Raw genomic sequence first — 16,084 nt, 5'->3', positions numbered from 1 at the left:
CCATCGGACATCCAAGTGTCAAGATACTTTGTGATAGCATTACTACGTAATCAATACACCCTAAATCTTAGGAGCCAACTTCTTCAATACTTTGTCACTCTTCTCAAAGCATTCCCGCACTTCTAGTGGGTCCCTACGTAGCATGGCTTCAAGTGCCTCGGAGTATGCCGCCTTTCCGTCCCTGACTTGCGGATTGTTCAGATTGTTAACAGTGTCAAAGTAGGTATTGTAAATGTCTCCAGAATGTGATCCCAATGCAGAGTTGATAAAGTAGTCCGAAAATTGGAAAGAGTCAGTCAATCCAATGACTTGGTCCCGCACTGATAAGCACAGTTCAGACACAACATCAGCAACAGGTTCCAACGAATCGATGGCCTTGAATTGTAAGAAATAAGATGCAAAATTCATTTCTATCTGTGAGGTTGCAAACAAAGCTGCAATTTGAACAAGGTATTGTTTGTGAGCTTCCTCGTCTCCAAGTTGTTTAATTTTCAAAACCAAATGTTGCAGCATATATAAAACAGCATTCAATTTGGAAAGGACTACTCGTTGAGCTGCTATGTCATCCCATGTGGACTTTTTGCTTCCGATGGATTCGGCACAACGTACACCTAGACGGATAATGGTACCCTGATAGGCATTAATCAACTTGGACAAGTTGGTCATACTTTGTTTGTTAGGAAGCAGAATAGCTTCCTTGTCGATATTGCTGATTCCATTCAAGTATGACAAGTCACCCTTTATCTTCTTTTCCTTTTCTTGCAACTTGATAATAGATTGCACAATAATCCTACCGGCATTACTTGCAAGGATGTTGTTATCTCCCTCCCAGGTACATTGAACAACCCAATCATTATATGCTTTACCAAACCCGGAATACGAGGAATATCCATGTCCACCACATGCCTGTCTACACTCGTCAATCAGCTGGGCAACATACCAGGTCGCAGTAGATTTCAGAGAAGCAGAAGCACAGAAAAGGTTCTTAAGTCCGGCAATCGCTTGGCCCAACTTAGAAAAATCTTGGGACTTTCCGGCGGCATCTAGATTACTCAAAACGGAGTCATAAGTTTGGGACAAATCAAAAGAACTTATTGACAGAGCATAGGTCAGGGCCAAGTAAGGAAGAAGACGACGCTGGTGCAATGGGTAGTCAATCAATTTGAGTTCCTCTGAGGAATTTTTGGCGCCAAACTGTCGTCTTCCAACGGAATATCTTAGAGCAATGGTGATGAAACGCTGTGCCATTCTAAAAGAATCGGTAACCATTGTAACTCTTCCACCCAGCAAAGCTCCGTACGCTAGCTGCTCCAAAGGTGGAACCTCTACATCTCCTGTCTCTGAGTCCACTTTAGTAAACTTGGACAGCATGTAGTTCATCGGGATTCGGACGTTGGTAAATTGAATCCAACCGTTGTCAATACCATCTCTGCCCATCTTAGCGCCAATGTCACCAATAGCCACACCGGAATGTAAGTTATGATTTCTGTCTCTGATGGGGACAACAAAAGTTTTCACTCCGTAATCCTTACCACTGACAATTAACCTGGCATACACCACACAGTGATTTGCAGAATGGGCAGCTCCTCCAATCCACCATTTGGTGGCACCCAAATGAGGGGTGTTGATTTCAAACTCTTTAGTCTTTTGATCAAATGTAGCTGTGGTTTCCAGACCCGCCACATTTGACCCGTGGGCTAATTCAGTCATACCGAAACAGCCATACACATCCTTCAAGTAGGCGGCACCACGTTCGAAAGCCCAATACTTGAACTGTTCCTCCGTACCGTTGCCTCTAATTGCACTCAGAAACAATCCAAGATGGACCCCAACTCTCGTACCTAGTTGTGGATCAACAATAGCAATGAGATTCAGTCTCTTTTGGAAGTTCTCAAAGAATGGGGCATCCTTTTCAATATAAGTAGCCAATCTGGCGATCTTCTGAGCTGTGAGCTCTCTGTGCTGGTCTTTCGTCAAGTCGTAATAACTGGCATTAGTTTTCAAGATGGTGTCTCTTTCGATTTGTTGCATCAGAGACTTTGTGAGAGCAGCTTCATCCTTGCCACTCTCCAAAAATTCAAACATCTTGTTGATATCAAACTTGGTAGCTTTTCTCTCCTTGTCAATGGCCACCTGCGGCGACTGACTTTTGATCGATTCAATTTTGAACATGTTGTGATTTTCAGTTGTTAGACTGGTTAAAAAAGGTGGACTCAGCTCATGGTACTTATATAAGACACTGGAGGCAATGCATGTGATGCACTCTTACTCCACATTTAGGTGAATTTCACATGGAAATACACCGCGAAGACTTATGTGTGCCGAAAAACGGTGATGATCCATGGACCGGAGTGCAAATAGTAGACGCGAAAGGAGATGATGCCCTGCCTGTTCTCCCCTCCATGAAAAATCGTAAGATCATAGGGCAGTAGTCGCCTAGCAGAGGATGCTTCCACTTAAACGGAGAATCGTTAATTATAATTCTCATCTATGTACAATACACCTACAAGAGATACACCATCTTTCCGCTTGCATCGTATCCGATCTTACGATCCTTCTTATTATCTCTGAGACATGTTCCGTATCTGTATCCGACCGTGCCAGCCTTGGCCTCCACAAACTTGAAAAGAGACTTCTCTCCTTGCAAAACCGGGGCCAAAAACCCGTTCTTCTTACTGGTGGATTTGGCCTGCATATGGTGAGCAGCATGCTCTCCCTGCTCAGATAGTTTGGCTAAGGTTTCGGCAGCAGGTTCTAATCCAAACACTTTGGCTGCCTCAACTGGTCCAAATGGTTCACTCTCAGCAATGGTAAGAAATCTGGAGTTCTTGGTTTTCGTTGGAATAGGAATCTCTGTAAGATTCTCTCCATTCAAATGAGGTTCAAACAGTGGGAACATCTTGTACATTGTCTCGCTCATCTTGGCCAAATCTTTGTCAATTTTATTCTAGAAAGTTAGTAATTGTGAGTTTTCACACTAAAGAGATGCCAGAGTTCCCCCGTTGCTGGGATTCAATATGTCAGTGGATTTTAATTTCTAACCATTGTTGTGTCTTCAAGACTAATCGAATTTTTTAAATAATCTCATCATTTAAATCCAGCACAAAAGAAAACTTGGCAACTCACCACCTGATAATACTTACGTTTTGCTTCCATTCTTGTTCTATGCTATACAACTTGACGATAGCCTCTATCCTTGGAATTTTCAGCTTGTATTTGGAAGCAACTTCCTGTGTACTCAGGCCCACCTCCAGGATGTCCCGAGCAATCTTCTGCTTCAAATCTTTAGAAATTTGAAAATTGGTCTTGCAAAAGGGGTTGAATGGGAATGGTTGTAATGACCTCTGGCGGCTCACTTTGAGCTTGTATTGGAAGTTGGAAGAGTCCTTTGCTTCCTTGTCATCATTGGAGTCAGCGGTAACTTTTACGGATTGTCCGCGTTCCAAATCGGGCTTGACATAGTTTGGTTGATGATTTTGTGGCACATAATAGTACTTGTTCAAGTAGTACTCGCCTTTGTAGTTCTTTGGGCCCAAGAACTGGTCCATTGCCAGCTTCAGGTTAGATTTGTGAAGCTTGGTGTGCTTACGTCCAAACACATTTGTGCGGTAAGAGGGGTATGCAATGGTACGTCTGTAACGAACCTGGGTCAGGTTGATACCAGACAACACCTTGGGGGACTTGTTCATTGGCGTTGATACGGGAGAGGGAAGTGTAAAGTTTTCACTTATGGGCGATCAGGACTAGTCGAGATGTTGGTCATGTGACGTATCATGTGACGGCTCCTACCTCCTCCACCCAATTTATTCGATTAAACACCCCCTATACAACTACTAAGGGATCCCTGTCCTCTCTACTGATATCTACATTGTACTTTAATCCTTGCTTTAGCAGTTCCTCTTCTAGTTTTGCCTTCATCTCCTTCAAGTATCCTCTCTCTGTGTTTGAGTGGTTGCATGTAATCACATATGACCCACTTTCCACTAAAGCTAACGTTTCATGATGTGACATTTCCCCGGTAAAATACAGGTCAGCCTTGACTCCGCTGAACACTGACGAGCCAGAGCCGGCACAGATTGCCACTGTCTCAACTCTCGGGGGCAAGTTCGAATTAAGAACCGGAGGAGTCGCCAGCTGGATGTATGGCAACTCCAGATGCTCCTTGATACGCTTCACCAAATCCACAATATCGGTAGGCTGACTTAGCGTAACCACTCTCCCCATACCAGCGCCCTCTGTTACCTTTGATGGCTCAATGACTGATCGAGTGGGGTTGGATTCCAAAGCCTCACAAAGCCAGTCGTTGACTCCCCCCTGAACAGCATCCACTGCAGTGTGTGGGGAATACACTGAAACTCCATTAGCAATCAATTGGATCAAGGAATCCTGTTGAGATCCTCCGCTCGGAGTGATACTCTTGAGTGGTCTGAATATGAACGGATGATAGGCAACAATCAAGTCGGTCTTGCTCTTGATTGCCTCTTGAGCAACTTTGCTGGTAAGATCGATCGTCAACAGTATAGAAAGAGGCGTAGAACTGGAATTAACCCCTGAGGAGTCCACCAGTAATCCAGTGTTGTCCCAGGATGAGTCAGCAAGCTCTAAGGGGTACAATCGTTTTAACGCACTCACAGCGAGTTGAACTTTCTGACGTTTGCTCATGTCAAATGAGAATGGGTGAATTTGTAAGAAAGACGAAAAAAGAGGCAGAGAACCATCAAAACAAAATTTTCAGGAAAAATAAAAACTTTAATTTTTTCCCCCTTAATTAGACAACACAAATCATAACCATTGACTATGTCGTTGACAGTCGGGTATTTGGAGCAAATAATAAAGGACAGGCTGGAAGCTGCGCTGGTTCAAGTCCAAGACATGTCCGGAGGCTGTGGTCAAGCTTTTGCCGTGATTATTGTGAGTGATGTCTTCAAAGGAAAGAACAAGCTCATGAGACATCGGATCGTCAACAAGGCGTTGGAGCAAGAAATTGCTGCCATCCATGCCTTTACGCAGAAGGGATTCACAGTAGAAGAGTGGGAGAAACAGAAAAACGATTATCAATGATAGGAAAGGCCCATCTCCGTTTCATCATCAAAAAGAATTACAGCGACCTCATTTCCTCTCCCCTGATGCATTAACAAATCTTCAACTCTTCATTCGATGGCCCAATAAGCTCTTCAACGAAGTAAATAATAAATTTGAAATCCCTTCAAAGCCTGCCAAATCTAAACCGTTCAATAGCTCGATTCTGAAAGCGTCGAAGCCCTCAAGTCCTTGCTCTTCATATTGTTGTTTCCTTACTATTCCTGTGTATTTTGAGTCACTGCTGGCTTTTACCAGCCTTGTGACTATTCCTAGAAGACTCGGATGGAAGAACAGGTTGAATTCCTGTTCTAGCTCTTGCTGGTAAAATTGTATGGTCGATAGCTTCTGTTTGAATTCAGGCGGAAGGAAAGCCCCTCTCGCCGTTTGGTCAATAGAGAACCCTCTGTGTCTCCAAAGAAGATTGCAAATGTCCATTACGTATGCATTGTTTAGTTGTTTAAATGGATCTAATTCATGTGTATTGTAGTAGTTTTTGGCCCGCACAACGAGATGACAACACTGGTCCACGAGTAGGCTATTGGTTGAAAATAGCAGCTCGTACATCAATACCGGGGGAATAACAATGTTTCGGGACCCTTGCGCTTGGAGAATGAATTGGGAGAGTTTGAAGAGACGGAAGTATCTCTCCGCGGTGTGTTCGTTGTACTGAAATATGATGTCTAGCATTTTTTCTATTACCATTGCGGAGATGGTTTCATCATTCCAAGAAGAATAAGCTAACGGCTGGAGCCATTGATAATCAGGCGAATGCTTTTCCAGAAACTCATCTTTGAACTCCTTGGCTGATACTGCTTCCATGTATGGAAACCACTTCCAGACAGGTACTACACCAACAACAGAAAGCCCTAGCTGGCCAAATAAAACTTTTTTGACAACAGGTAGATAAAATCTTTGATCGTATCGCAGAATTATTAATAATTTGGGGAACAACTCTGTCAGTATCATTTTGGATTGTGGATCCAATTGTCCATTGTTGGAGATCAAGGCATATTCCAGCCAAACACTCAGTTTTTGAAGTAAATCATCAGGGACTTTCATTAACTTTGATACAAGAAACTTCAACTCTTCAGTCTCTGAAGAATCTTCCTCAACATTATGTTCCTTGAAGAATGAGTATATGATGGGTGATACTTGTAGATCAGGAGAACTCACATTCAACGCAAACAAAAGCTCAATTACATCTGGAGCTGTTTCTGCGCTGTAACCATGATGTGCGCTTTGGCTTTTCAAAATCCCTATAGAATGTGTCAATTGATCTGCAGGAACGGCTTCTTCCTTGGTTAAGTTCCAAATTGACTGGAGAAATGTGAGATTTTGTTTCAAACTCTGAGCAACTTTCTTATTGGATCCACTCTGATACAACTTTCGAACGTTAATAACAGATTCCCAATGTTTAATGGTCTTTGAGTCTGTAGAAATTATAGTTTTCATTTGGTCTCGTGTGATAGAAACGGAAAAGTCACTACTCATCATTATCAACAATTGCAAGCTAAGGTCATCTGGATCTTTGTCCAGAAGAGTTAGACACAATTTCAAGCTTGAAAAACTCACTTGGGCCCCAAACACTTTGTTTTTGCTCAAAAGAATGATCAATACTAGGCTTCTTCTGACAAATTTGTATGCCAAGTAGTGTATCAATAGATTCATCAGCTTGACTGTTTGATCGTAGGTTTCCCATTGAAAATGATTCAGAAGAGCCCAATTCAACAGTGCTGCCTGAATGTCAATGTGAAGTTTTTCCTCTTGAACAAAATATGACTTTACGCCTAAACACGAGAAAATCTGGATGATGCTACTCTCTTCTATCGTTTCATACGTGAACAACCATTGGTTTATAAGCTTCAATTTCGTGTTCTTGTCAAAAACACGTCCATTGAAGACGTTCAGTACGATTTCAAGCACTTTTTGAGTTTGATAAGAGTCCAGCCCATACTTTTCTATCACAACACCACCTTTCAAGAGCTCGTTGACTTTCTTCTTTAAAATGGCAATTCTGGGTTTGTCTATCTCCTCCTTCAAAGCTTCTTGATTGAATTCAACCAATTTGTCTATCAGTCGAGATCTGACTTCCAAATACTTGCTGGTCTTCTCGCTATCCGGGCCCATTCCAGTCAATATCACCAGGTCTAAGTTGGCTCTAGATCTCCCTAGGCGCGTTCTGAAGAAGTTTTGATATACATAAATATACATACATGCTTATCTAAGCACAGTGGTTACTTTCCAACTCTAAGAATACGGACGCTGGCATCCTCCAGTTCTGGCACGTCATCTACCTTCAGAGGCGATATAAATACTGTTTGTCTGTGATATTCGTTTGATATGCGGTCAAGAATCATTTTAATGGTCAAGTTCTTGGAAACATCGTCCATAAACACTTCAAATTCATCCATGGCACGAATCTTACAGTCCATGTGCTTCCAAATTGCCAACAGAAATGCAATCTGGGCAAATCCCTTTTCCCCTCCTGAAGCTGTACTGACAGATTTAGGTTCCCCGTCGAGTGTCTTTGAAAAACTCAAGTGCAACTCTTGTTTATTGAAATCAATCTTGACTTTTCCGTAGTGGGATTTGATACGCATAGCTTGCTTGAAAGACACGTTCACATCCTGTGCTATGGTCTCTTTGATCTGAGATAAATGCTCAACCCGCTCGGCTAAACCAGACACAAGTGAGTCCCTGAGGTTTACAATCTTTTCTATATTGCTCAAAGCGTTTGAGTATTCTTCTTGTGCCTCTTTCAGGTTACTTAGAACTTCTTCATATGTCTTTCCATGAATATTCTGGATTCGTACCAGTTCTTCTTCATTTGCTTCAAGCTCACTTTCAATTGTTTCTACGGTCTCATCAGCTTCTAGTGTAACTTCTTCCCTGGGTACGTTAAAGGAAACAGCAGTTTCCATCTCCGATCTTAGTTTAATTTCGTACTCTTCAATCTTAGTTCGTATGTCCTCGATCTTTCTCTCACGTTTGGCAATATACTCCTTTTGCTGAACGTTATTCTTTCGACACAGATCTTGTTGCGTTTCCATCTCTACTAAATGGTTCTCCACATCGCTTAGCTGCTTGGTCTTTTCATTTTTCTGCTGTAAGGCATCGTTGTAAATCGATTTCTTTTCTTTTAAGTTTCTTTCGGCTTCTTCTAGACTGCTTTGAAAATCGGCCAATTCAGCCAGCTTGATGTTTACCTGAGTTTCATAGTGTTTTAATTCTTGCTGCAATGCCTCCACTTTTCCCGTAGAAGAATCATCGTTCAAGTTGTCAGTAATATCCTCAATTTCAGCATTCAATGACTGTATTTTCAATTTCAGCTTTGACGAGTTTGTTTCCAGTTCTTTCAGCTGACGTTGGATGGTAGCGTTTTGCTCTTTATACTCAGAGTTTAATCTGTGGATTCTTGCTTCCACATTAGCTATATCGCTTGCTACCTGCTTGAGCCCGTCTTGAGTATCAGGTCCACCGTTTGAAATTCTACCCGAGTTGAACTTGTATCTTATTGGATCCGTAGCCAAAGTCCCATTTCTAAGCTCGCATGCAGAGCCCGATTTTCTATTATACAATGACCAGATCCTAGTAACATGGGCTGGTCTAGAACTTATAGCATCCAGAGCATCCTGGGGTGATTCTATCAACAGAGTCTGATGAATTCTGTTCATATCCACAAGGATATACTCCACAGCTTCAGAACTAATCTCCAAAAAATTTTGAACGGTTTCAAAATTTCCTATTGGCTTGTGATGTCCATACTCAAATTTTTCATGTTTCCTTTTTAAAACGTTCATATTGGTGATACGATACTTACGGAGCATACTGGATAATAACTGCTGATCGTGATAATCTTGAACGATAAAAGAGTTCAAACTCTGATCCAACATTGTTTCCAGCAATACAGCCCATTGTTTGTACTCGGGTTTCAAAGTGATGTAAAACCCCAGAGGTCCAATAGGTTTATTGTGGAATCTTGTATCCTTTTCGATACTTGCCAACAGGGCTTTCAAATTTCCGTGGTAGAGATCGTGAACATTAGCGGAAGATTGGCTCATACTTATTCTCATTTGCTCCAGTTGTCTTAGTTCGGACCTTAACGAACTAGACTTGTCTTGATAATCGTAAAAAGAAGATTCTTTTGAATCTTTCAAATTCTTATACTCCTGTTCAGTAGTAGTTAGCTGCTTACCCAAAGCAGCCACTTGCTGCTCTTTATCAGTTTTCCTTCTACTCCAGTCTTCAAATGATCTTCCATTACGAAGTGCTTGTTGTTGTGTTTCCTCGTCTATACTTTCCTTAATTGAAACACACTTCTCCTCATACTGACGTTTCTCTTGATTTGTGGATTTTATATCCGCTTTCAGTTCAGAAACTTTCTTCGAGTATTCCGGCAATGCCGATTTGTGCTTCTGAATGCTGACGTCCAGTTTATCCAGATCCTTCTTTATTTCAAGTGCTTTCTTATTGAAGGTATCTTTCATCTCGTCCAGTTTGAGGGTTTTATCGTTATTCTCTTCAATCTTTTGTGCTGCTTGGTCTTTCGCAGCTGTATTACGTTCGATTCTTTCTGTGTGTGATTTGATGGCATTTTCCCTAGTTTGAACGATACACCATGCCCTCTTTATAATCAGTAGCTGCAAATTCTGTTGAATTTTCTCCGAGTCTTGGTACTTAGAGTATAAACTTTGAGCATCCTGTTCCTTTAGCTTGAGCTCTTCTAGATCTTCTTTCAACTGGACTAACTGCTGAGACAGCTTTTTTATTTCCAACTCAGACTCCATATGTTCCGCCATTGAATCGTGTAATTGGGTGGATTGCATAAAGTATTTAAACAACTGGCTTGGAGACGTACTTCTGAGGAACTCCTTGGCTGCTGATTGGTTTATAATAGCCATTGGATTCGTTATATGAATTCCAAAATACTTCAGCATTGCCACTAGGTCTTTTTTCTTCGACGAAACGTCTTTGCCCTTCGCATTCTTAACAATATATTTCTGTGCGCCATCTCTAATGATGACCCTTTCAACAATGATCAAGTCTCCAAAAACCTCAGGTTTGTACGCTGACGCTCCCTCGTTGCATATTTCTATTATTATTGTGGCTTTGTTCCTGTCGTCCTTAATGAAACTTTTGAAATTGGACCCTCTATCAGTTTCACCTGCTCTAGCTCCTAACCCAACAGTAAGGGCAGATAAGATGGTGCTCTTCCCTTGGCCATTATTTCCTGTGATAAAACTGATCTGCGGGCCCAGCAGTACTTCAAAATTATCGTACGCCATAAAGTTGATCATGGTGACCTTAGTGATGGTCCCTGCAGAAACCGATCCAACCTTAGAGGAATTCAGATCTGAAAACAAGAGCATCTTACGCTTCTTTTTCGGTCCAGAACGGTTCTGAGTGAACTCATCAAGCACGTTAAACGGCTCCTCCTGGGTTGAGACGTTTGCCACTCGCTTCATCCGTTCTTTTTCTGGCACTTTGAAGCACGGAGACGTTGTGATGACAGAATGTAAATAGACACGGGAACGGGTTCGATCCGGGATATTTCAAAATGCGTCTCGCGACTCCGCTCCTAATAAATTATTCTTTTCACCCGCTCCACTCATCATCCTTTTCTAGTCCTACACTCCCATTAGGCCCTTCTTCATGAATGGGAAACGCATGCTCGATGCCAAGTGGATTCCTAGATGGAAGACATTGGCCAAAGGAGGCCTGAATCCCAGAAAAGCTGTCCCGTCAACTAAGAGTAAAGTCTACAACCTGACCATGTTTCCTTACCCTTCTGGAATGCTTCACTTGGGACATCTAAAGGTTTATACGATCTCTGATGTGGTGACAAGATTCAACAGAATGAAAGGCTACGACGTGATACATCCTATGGGCTGGGATGCGTTTGGTTTACCCGCCGAAAACGCTGCCGTAGAAAGAAAGGTCAATCCTGCAGTCTGGACCACCTCTAACATTTCAAAAATGAAAGCTCAGATGGAGATGTTCTTAGCCGATTTTGATTGGGAGAGATGTGTCACAACTTGTGATCCCTCTTACTACAAGTGGACTCAGAAGATATTTCTCCTACTACACGAGCATGGTTTGGCTTATAGGAAGAAGGCCGAAATCAACTGGGATCCCATCGATATGACAGTGCTGGCCAACGAACAAGTTGATGATGAGGGCAGATCTTGGAGATCTGGTGCTCTTGTCGAAAAGAAACTACTTGAGCAGTGGTTCTTGGGCATAACCAAGTATGCCTCCGCTTTGAATAAGGACTTGGATACTTTGGATGAATGGCCACACAGTGTTAAAACTATGCAGAGGAACTGGATTGGGGAAAGTGAGGGTGCAAACATTGATTTTAAACTGATTGGCAGTAGGCTAGTTACCGTTGACTCGGATGTTTTAACATGTTTCACGACTAGACCAGATACCCTGCATAGTGTTCAATTCTTGGCTTTGGCATTGGACCACCCTATCATTAAAGAGCTATCATTCGTGGATATTTCCCTTCGGGATTTTGTCAGCAAACATTCAGATAGTAAATCAAATGTGACTACTGAACCTGACTCCAAAGATGGTTACATGTTGGGGCTGTTTGCCGAAAACCCAGTGGACCCCGATGGTGATGCTATCCCCGTGTATGCTGCCCCTTACGTGATTGGGTCCTACGGCTCTGGTTGTGTTATGGGTTGTCCTTCCCATGATGCTAGAGACTACGACTTTTGGGTGGACAAATTTGGAGATTCGGCTGAATTCAAGCCAACAGTGGTACCTAAAAATAGTTCTCTTGAAGTTGAGCTTCCATATAGACCCAAACAGGGCATACTTAATGAGAATGCTGGGAAGTATGCAGGGTTGACAGTTCCTGAAGCTCAAGAGGCCGTCGTCAAAGACCTAGAGGCTAAAGGTTTAGGTTTCAAAACTAAACAGTACAGAATAAGAGATTGGTTGATTAGTCGACAAAGATATTGGGGAGCTCCAATTCCAATCATTCATTGTAATTCTTGTGGGGTTGTCCCTGTTCCTGATGAAGATTTGCCTGTTTTGCTGCCACAAGTGGAGGGTTTAGTTGGCAAAGGTGGTTCGCCATTGAATCAGCTTGAAGAATTTGTAAACTGCAAATGTCCAAAATGTGGGTCTGATGCCAAACGAGATACTGATACGATGGACACCTTCATGGATTCCTCGTGGTACTTCTTGAGATACACCGATCCAAAGAACGAGAAGGAAATATTTTCCAAAGAACTTGCTGATAGACTCATGCCGGTCGACAAATACATTGGTGGGGTGGAGCATGCCATTTTGCATCTTTTATATTCCAGATTTATTTCCAAGTTTCTTCACGACATCAAAGCTTGGGGTGGTGAAAACACCAACGGAGAACCAATTAAGCGTCTTATAACTCAAGGAATGGTTCATGGGAAAACGTTCATTGAGCCTAAAACCGGAAGATTCCTTCAAAAGCATGAGTTAGAAATCTCTGGCTCCAAAGTATTTATCAAAGGGACAAGTGTTGAACCCGAAGTAACCTATGAGAAAATGTCCAAATCAAAGCATAACGGAGCAGATCCTGCAGAATGTATCCAGAAGTATGGAGCAGATGCCACGAGAGCGCATATTCTATTTCAAGCCCCAATCACGGATATTCTGAACTGGGATGAAGGTAAGATTGTTGGTGTGCAAAGATGGCTCAAGAAGGTCATCTCTCTAGCAGAAACTATTGGGGAAAGATTGACGAAAGAGCCTGAAGAAACCAAGCCAATCAAGGATTTCAACGAGAAAGAGACTCAGTTATTCAACGACGTTCAAGATTATATTGGCTCTGTCACGGATTCGTTCGGTTATACTTTATCTCTAAATACTGTGATATCCGATTATATGAAGCTTACAAACAACATTGCCGATAATGTCAATGATCCACAGGTCAGCATCTCATTATTAAAGTCCTCATTGGAGAAACTTTTAACGATAATGGCACCAGTGACCCCGGTGACAAGTGAGGAAGCCAACGAGATTCTTCTTGCCAAGCAAAGCATACCATGGCAATCCATTTTGAAGGCAGATTGGCCCGATATGGAACCTCGCATAGAGAATACTCAGATGAACTTTAGTGTTATGATTAATGGAAAAGTCAGATTTGTGTTCAGTGGTGACAAATCTCTAGTGGAAAAGGACCCCAATGCGGTATTAGATATTATCCTAGGGACTGAAAATGGGCAAAAACACATCGGGTCCAAGGAAGTCAAAAGAGTTATCATAAAACCAAAAATGATGAGCTTCGTGCTCGGCAAATAGATATCTTTGAGTACTATATCTTGTACATACATTTAGAAATTCATAGTTTACTCATATCTTGGCGCTCTGGCAGACAATTTCCAGTATTCTCTGCTCTTCATCGCTTATTTCCTCTAGCATTTCCTTGGCTATCACCCAATCATCAGAACTTTGAAAACGCACATAGTCATCATCTTCGTCTTTGAATTTAAACCTAAAAGATTCATATTCTGGCAGCTCGTATCCAACATTTTGCCTAAGATTTTTAATTAGCTCCAGTTTAAGTTCATGAAATGAGATACTGGAAGGGACGGAAAGATGTGTAGGCTCATTATCGTAGATGAATTTGATGCGAACCTCTGTTTCTCGTTCGTTTTTATGTTTAGAGTTCGTAGTTGACGAACTGTTGTAAGTATTAATATCCGGGAACATTGAAGAAACTGAGTGATTCCTACTCAAAGTAGTTGCAGTACTGACAACAGAATTGGGCGATGATACAGACCTCTTTACCATATCATCTTGGTAAAGACTATGAAGGTTTGATGGTGGAACAAAGTAAGAATTTGAAGACATCGAGTTCAATGATGAAGGTGTAAACCCGCTAACGCTCCCCATCTTGTGAGCTGAGCCATTGGACATTGTGGATTCTGATCTTTGTCTGCCAAGATTCAATTTGAATATGTCTTGACTTGATAATCGTTTGTTAGCATAATTTGGTTCGTCATTTCTCAAAGAGAGTTTTCGAAGGGTTTGTTCCCATTGGCTCCTAGTTTCATCGGAGCGAAACTTCATCACAAAAGTTCCAGAATCTTTGTTCCCTGACCACGTTACAGCCATACAATGACCTTGTTGTGTGCTGCTAGTTGTTGAAATGTTTGTGATATATGCGACAAATACTCTACCTTTCAAAATAAGCTCGCTGGGCGGCACTCCACCCAAAGATGATTGGGATCCATTAGGTAAAGACTGGTGTGAGGAACTTGCTAGGGAAGCGGATGATTTTTTCCTCGTAGATAGCATCGATTTCTTTGTCTGTAATGGGGGCATTTCTTCTTTAAAAAATAATAATATAGTTTGAAATAGGTATACCTTAAAGTCTCTCTCTGTGTCTGAATCAATGACAGTAAGGTTGCTGTGAAATAAGAGATCTCCAAAGGTAGATATATCGTAGCCTCTCCATGTTTTTACCCTTGTGATGAGGTCCTTGACCAGTTCGGCATTTTCTGCACGTCTTTGTGCCTCGTTGATATCATGGGCCACAATCTTTGAGTACTCCAAAGCTGTACAAAGTTCTCTGTAATTAGGGAAAGATTCATCAGTTAATTTGACTAATTCTTTCAAAAGTAAAGGGTACTTGCATAATCGCTGAATAGGTTTTATCAAGAAACTCTGCAGCTCATAGTTTGCGTCAATTAATGTGGAGGACTTTCTCAAACTGGCAATCTCTTTTTGAATGAACCTGATCGAGGAATATTGTCCCACGGCCCATGTTTCATATAATCTGAACGCATTCAATGCGCCATGCAAGTACACAGAACCTATCCGCTGGTACCTGTCTGGAACGGCAGCGTTACATTCTAGTCCCACCAAAAAGCGCCTTTGAAAATCAACAGCTTCGTTTAAACTAGGGAACATGTTTCGTATAGCCTCCAGAGAAATCTCTTCTTTTCTCTCTAGCTCAGTCTTGTACTTCAACAAGATCTCAAGATCAAGGACATACTTTCTCTCTGTTTCCACTAACTCTCTGACCACTTTGGAACGGGCATCGGACACTTTCAACTCGGCATCAACTGGGTCGGCAACTATATTGGAATACTTATCCAAGAGAAAATTCACCACCTTGATAATCTTTAAAAGACTGTTCGTGTCATTGGTGAATACGTCAGTCACCGTGAAAAGCTCCACGCCATCCAAACTTAAGTGGGTCTGGCAAGCAGAGAGAAATTCGTAAATACTCATCTTGCATATTTTCAATTCATCACTTGGGACTACCTTGACAATCCCCGGTTTTATGCTATCAAATAAAAGACATAATGGAGCTCCCTGTTGAAACAGTTTCCAAATTGTGGTCACCGGATCACTGCTTGATTGGGCAGGTAAGATTCCTGCTACAAAAGTTTGCAGTGAGGATGATCCGTAGCTGAAATCCAATGTTGTTGTGTTTGTAGTTGTCTTTGATAATTGATAGCCACTGCTATTCCTAGTGCTGGAGATGCTTCCATTATTGGTAGACGAGCTCCGCCTGCTGTCAACAAAGTCCAAGCCGTTACTGTTGCGATTTCCAACGCCACTTGAAGAATACATACCCAGCTTACTCTCAGACAGTTGTTGTGCCAGCATCATGGTTTGTCTTTCAGAAGTCAATTCTGTGGACGTAGCTGCCAGGTTCAAATATTTGAGCATTCCGGAAATCTTTGCAAGTCTGCTCTTCAGCTTCAGGGCTATGAAATAGAGCGACTCCTCCGCGTCTGCTTGTTTGTTCATGATCAGAGGAGCAGCTGCCATAGGAGCACTAGGCGTCCTCAGCTGCTGGATACTCAATGAAGAGCTTGCATTCGACCTTAGTGGGGGTATGTGTAGATGTGACATGAGTTGTGTCGTCGGTAGCGGGGCTAGCTATGGTACACAACAAGAGTTCACCTGTAGGTTTATTGATGTGTTAAAAAAAACTACAATACACGTTAAGATTCGCTGGGGAAGTAAACTGTGAAGATGGTAGTGTCACACT

At 42.0% G+C, this 16,084-nt stretch overlaps 8 protein-coding genes across 8 annotated transcripts; 2 read left to right on the top strand and 6 right to left on the bottom strand.

The window, feature by feature from the left end:
- Nucleotides 1-60: 60 nt before the first annotated feature.
- Nucleotides 61-2,172, bottom strand: PAS_chr1-4_0538 (Fatty-acyl coenzyme A oxidase; the record flags this gene model as incomplete). Its single annotated transcript, XM_002490628.1, has 1 exon — nt 61-2,172. One exon carries the CDS (start codon nt 2,170-2,172, stop codon nt 61-63), a length of 2,112 nt encoding a protein of 703 aa, XP_002490673.1.
- Nucleotides 2,173-2,503: 331 nt separating this feature from the next.
- On the bottom strand, nt 2,504-3,689 carry PAS_chr1-4_0688 (mitochondrial 37S ribosomal protein MRPS35; the record flags this gene model as incomplete). Its single annotated transcript, XM_002490627.1, has 2 exons — nt 2,504-2,931; nt 3,140-3,689. 2 exons carry the CDS (start codon nt 3,687-3,689, stop codon nt 2,504-2,506), a joined length of 978 nt encoding a protein of 325 aa, XP_002490672.1.
- Nucleotides 3,690-3,822: 133 nt separating this feature from the next.
- Nucleotides 3,823-4,662, bottom strand: PAS_chr1-4_0537 (uncharacterized protein; the record flags this gene model as incomplete). The annotated part of the gene is made up of 1 exon (XM_002490626.1): nt 3,823-4,662. One exon carries the CDS (start codon nt 4,660-4,662, stop codon nt 3,823-3,825), a length of 840 nt encoding a protein of 279 aa, XP_002490671.1.
- Nucleotides 4,663-4,797: 135 nt separating this feature from the next.
- PAS_chr1-4_0536 (BolA-like protein) lies at nt 4,798-5,061 on the top strand (the record flags this gene model as incomplete). The annotated part of the gene is made up of 1 exon (XM_002490625.1): nt 4,798-5,061. One exon carries the CDS (start codon nt 4,798-4,800, stop codon nt 5,059-5,061), a length of 264 nt encoding a protein of 87 aa, XP_002490670.1.
- Nucleotides 5,062-5,142: 81 nt separating this feature from the next.
- PAS_chr1-4_0687 (uncharacterized protein) lies at nt 5,143-7,209 on the bottom strand (the record flags this gene model as incomplete). Its single annotated transcript, XM_002490624.1, has 1 exon — nt 5,143-7,209. One exon carries the CDS (start codon nt 7,207-7,209, stop codon nt 5,143-5,145), a length of 2,067 nt encoding a protein of 688 aa, XP_002490669.1.
- Nucleotides 7,210-7,316: 107 nt separating this feature from the next.
- Nucleotides 7,317-10,547, bottom strand: PAS_chr1-4_0535 (Structural maintenance of chromosomes protein; the record flags this gene model as incomplete). The annotated part of the gene is made up of 1 exon (XM_002490623.1): nt 7,317-10,547. The coding sequence occupies one exon, from the start codon at nt 10,545-10,547 to the stop codon at nt 7,317-7,319; it is 3,231 nt and encodes a 1,076-aa protein (XP_002490668.1).
- A 187-nt stretch (nt 10,548-10,734) lies between these two features.
- On the top strand, nt 10,735-13,377 carry PAS_chr1-4_0534 (Mitochondrial leucyl-tRNA synthetase; the record flags this gene model as incomplete). The annotated part of the gene is made up of 1 exon (XM_002490622.1): nt 10,735-13,377. One exon carries the CDS (start codon nt 10,735-10,737, stop codon nt 13,375-13,377), a length of 2,643 nt encoding a protein of 880 aa, XP_002490667.1.
- Nucleotides 13,378-13,428: 51 nt separating this feature from the next.
- On the bottom strand, nt 13,429-15,945 carry PAS_chr1-4_0533 (Guanine nucleotide exchange factor (GEF or GDP-release factor) for Cdc42p; the record flags this gene model as incomplete). Its single annotated transcript, XM_002490621.1, has 1 exon — nt 13,429-15,945. One exon carries the CDS (start codon nt 15,943-15,945, stop codon nt 13,429-13,431), a length of 2,517 nt encoding a protein of 838 aa, XP_002490666.1.
- Between the last annotated feature and the right edge of the window lie 139 nt (nt 15,946-16,084).

Source organism: Komagataella phaffii, chromosome 1 (genome assembly GCF_000027005.1).
Source record: "Komagataella phaffii GS115 chromosome 1, complete sequence".
NCBI classification, from domain to species: Eukaryota; Fungi; Ascomycota; class Pichiomycetes; order Pichiales; family Pichiaceae; genus Komagataella; species Komagataella phaffii.
This window is presented reverse-complemented; position numbering and strand designations above follow the sequence as displayed.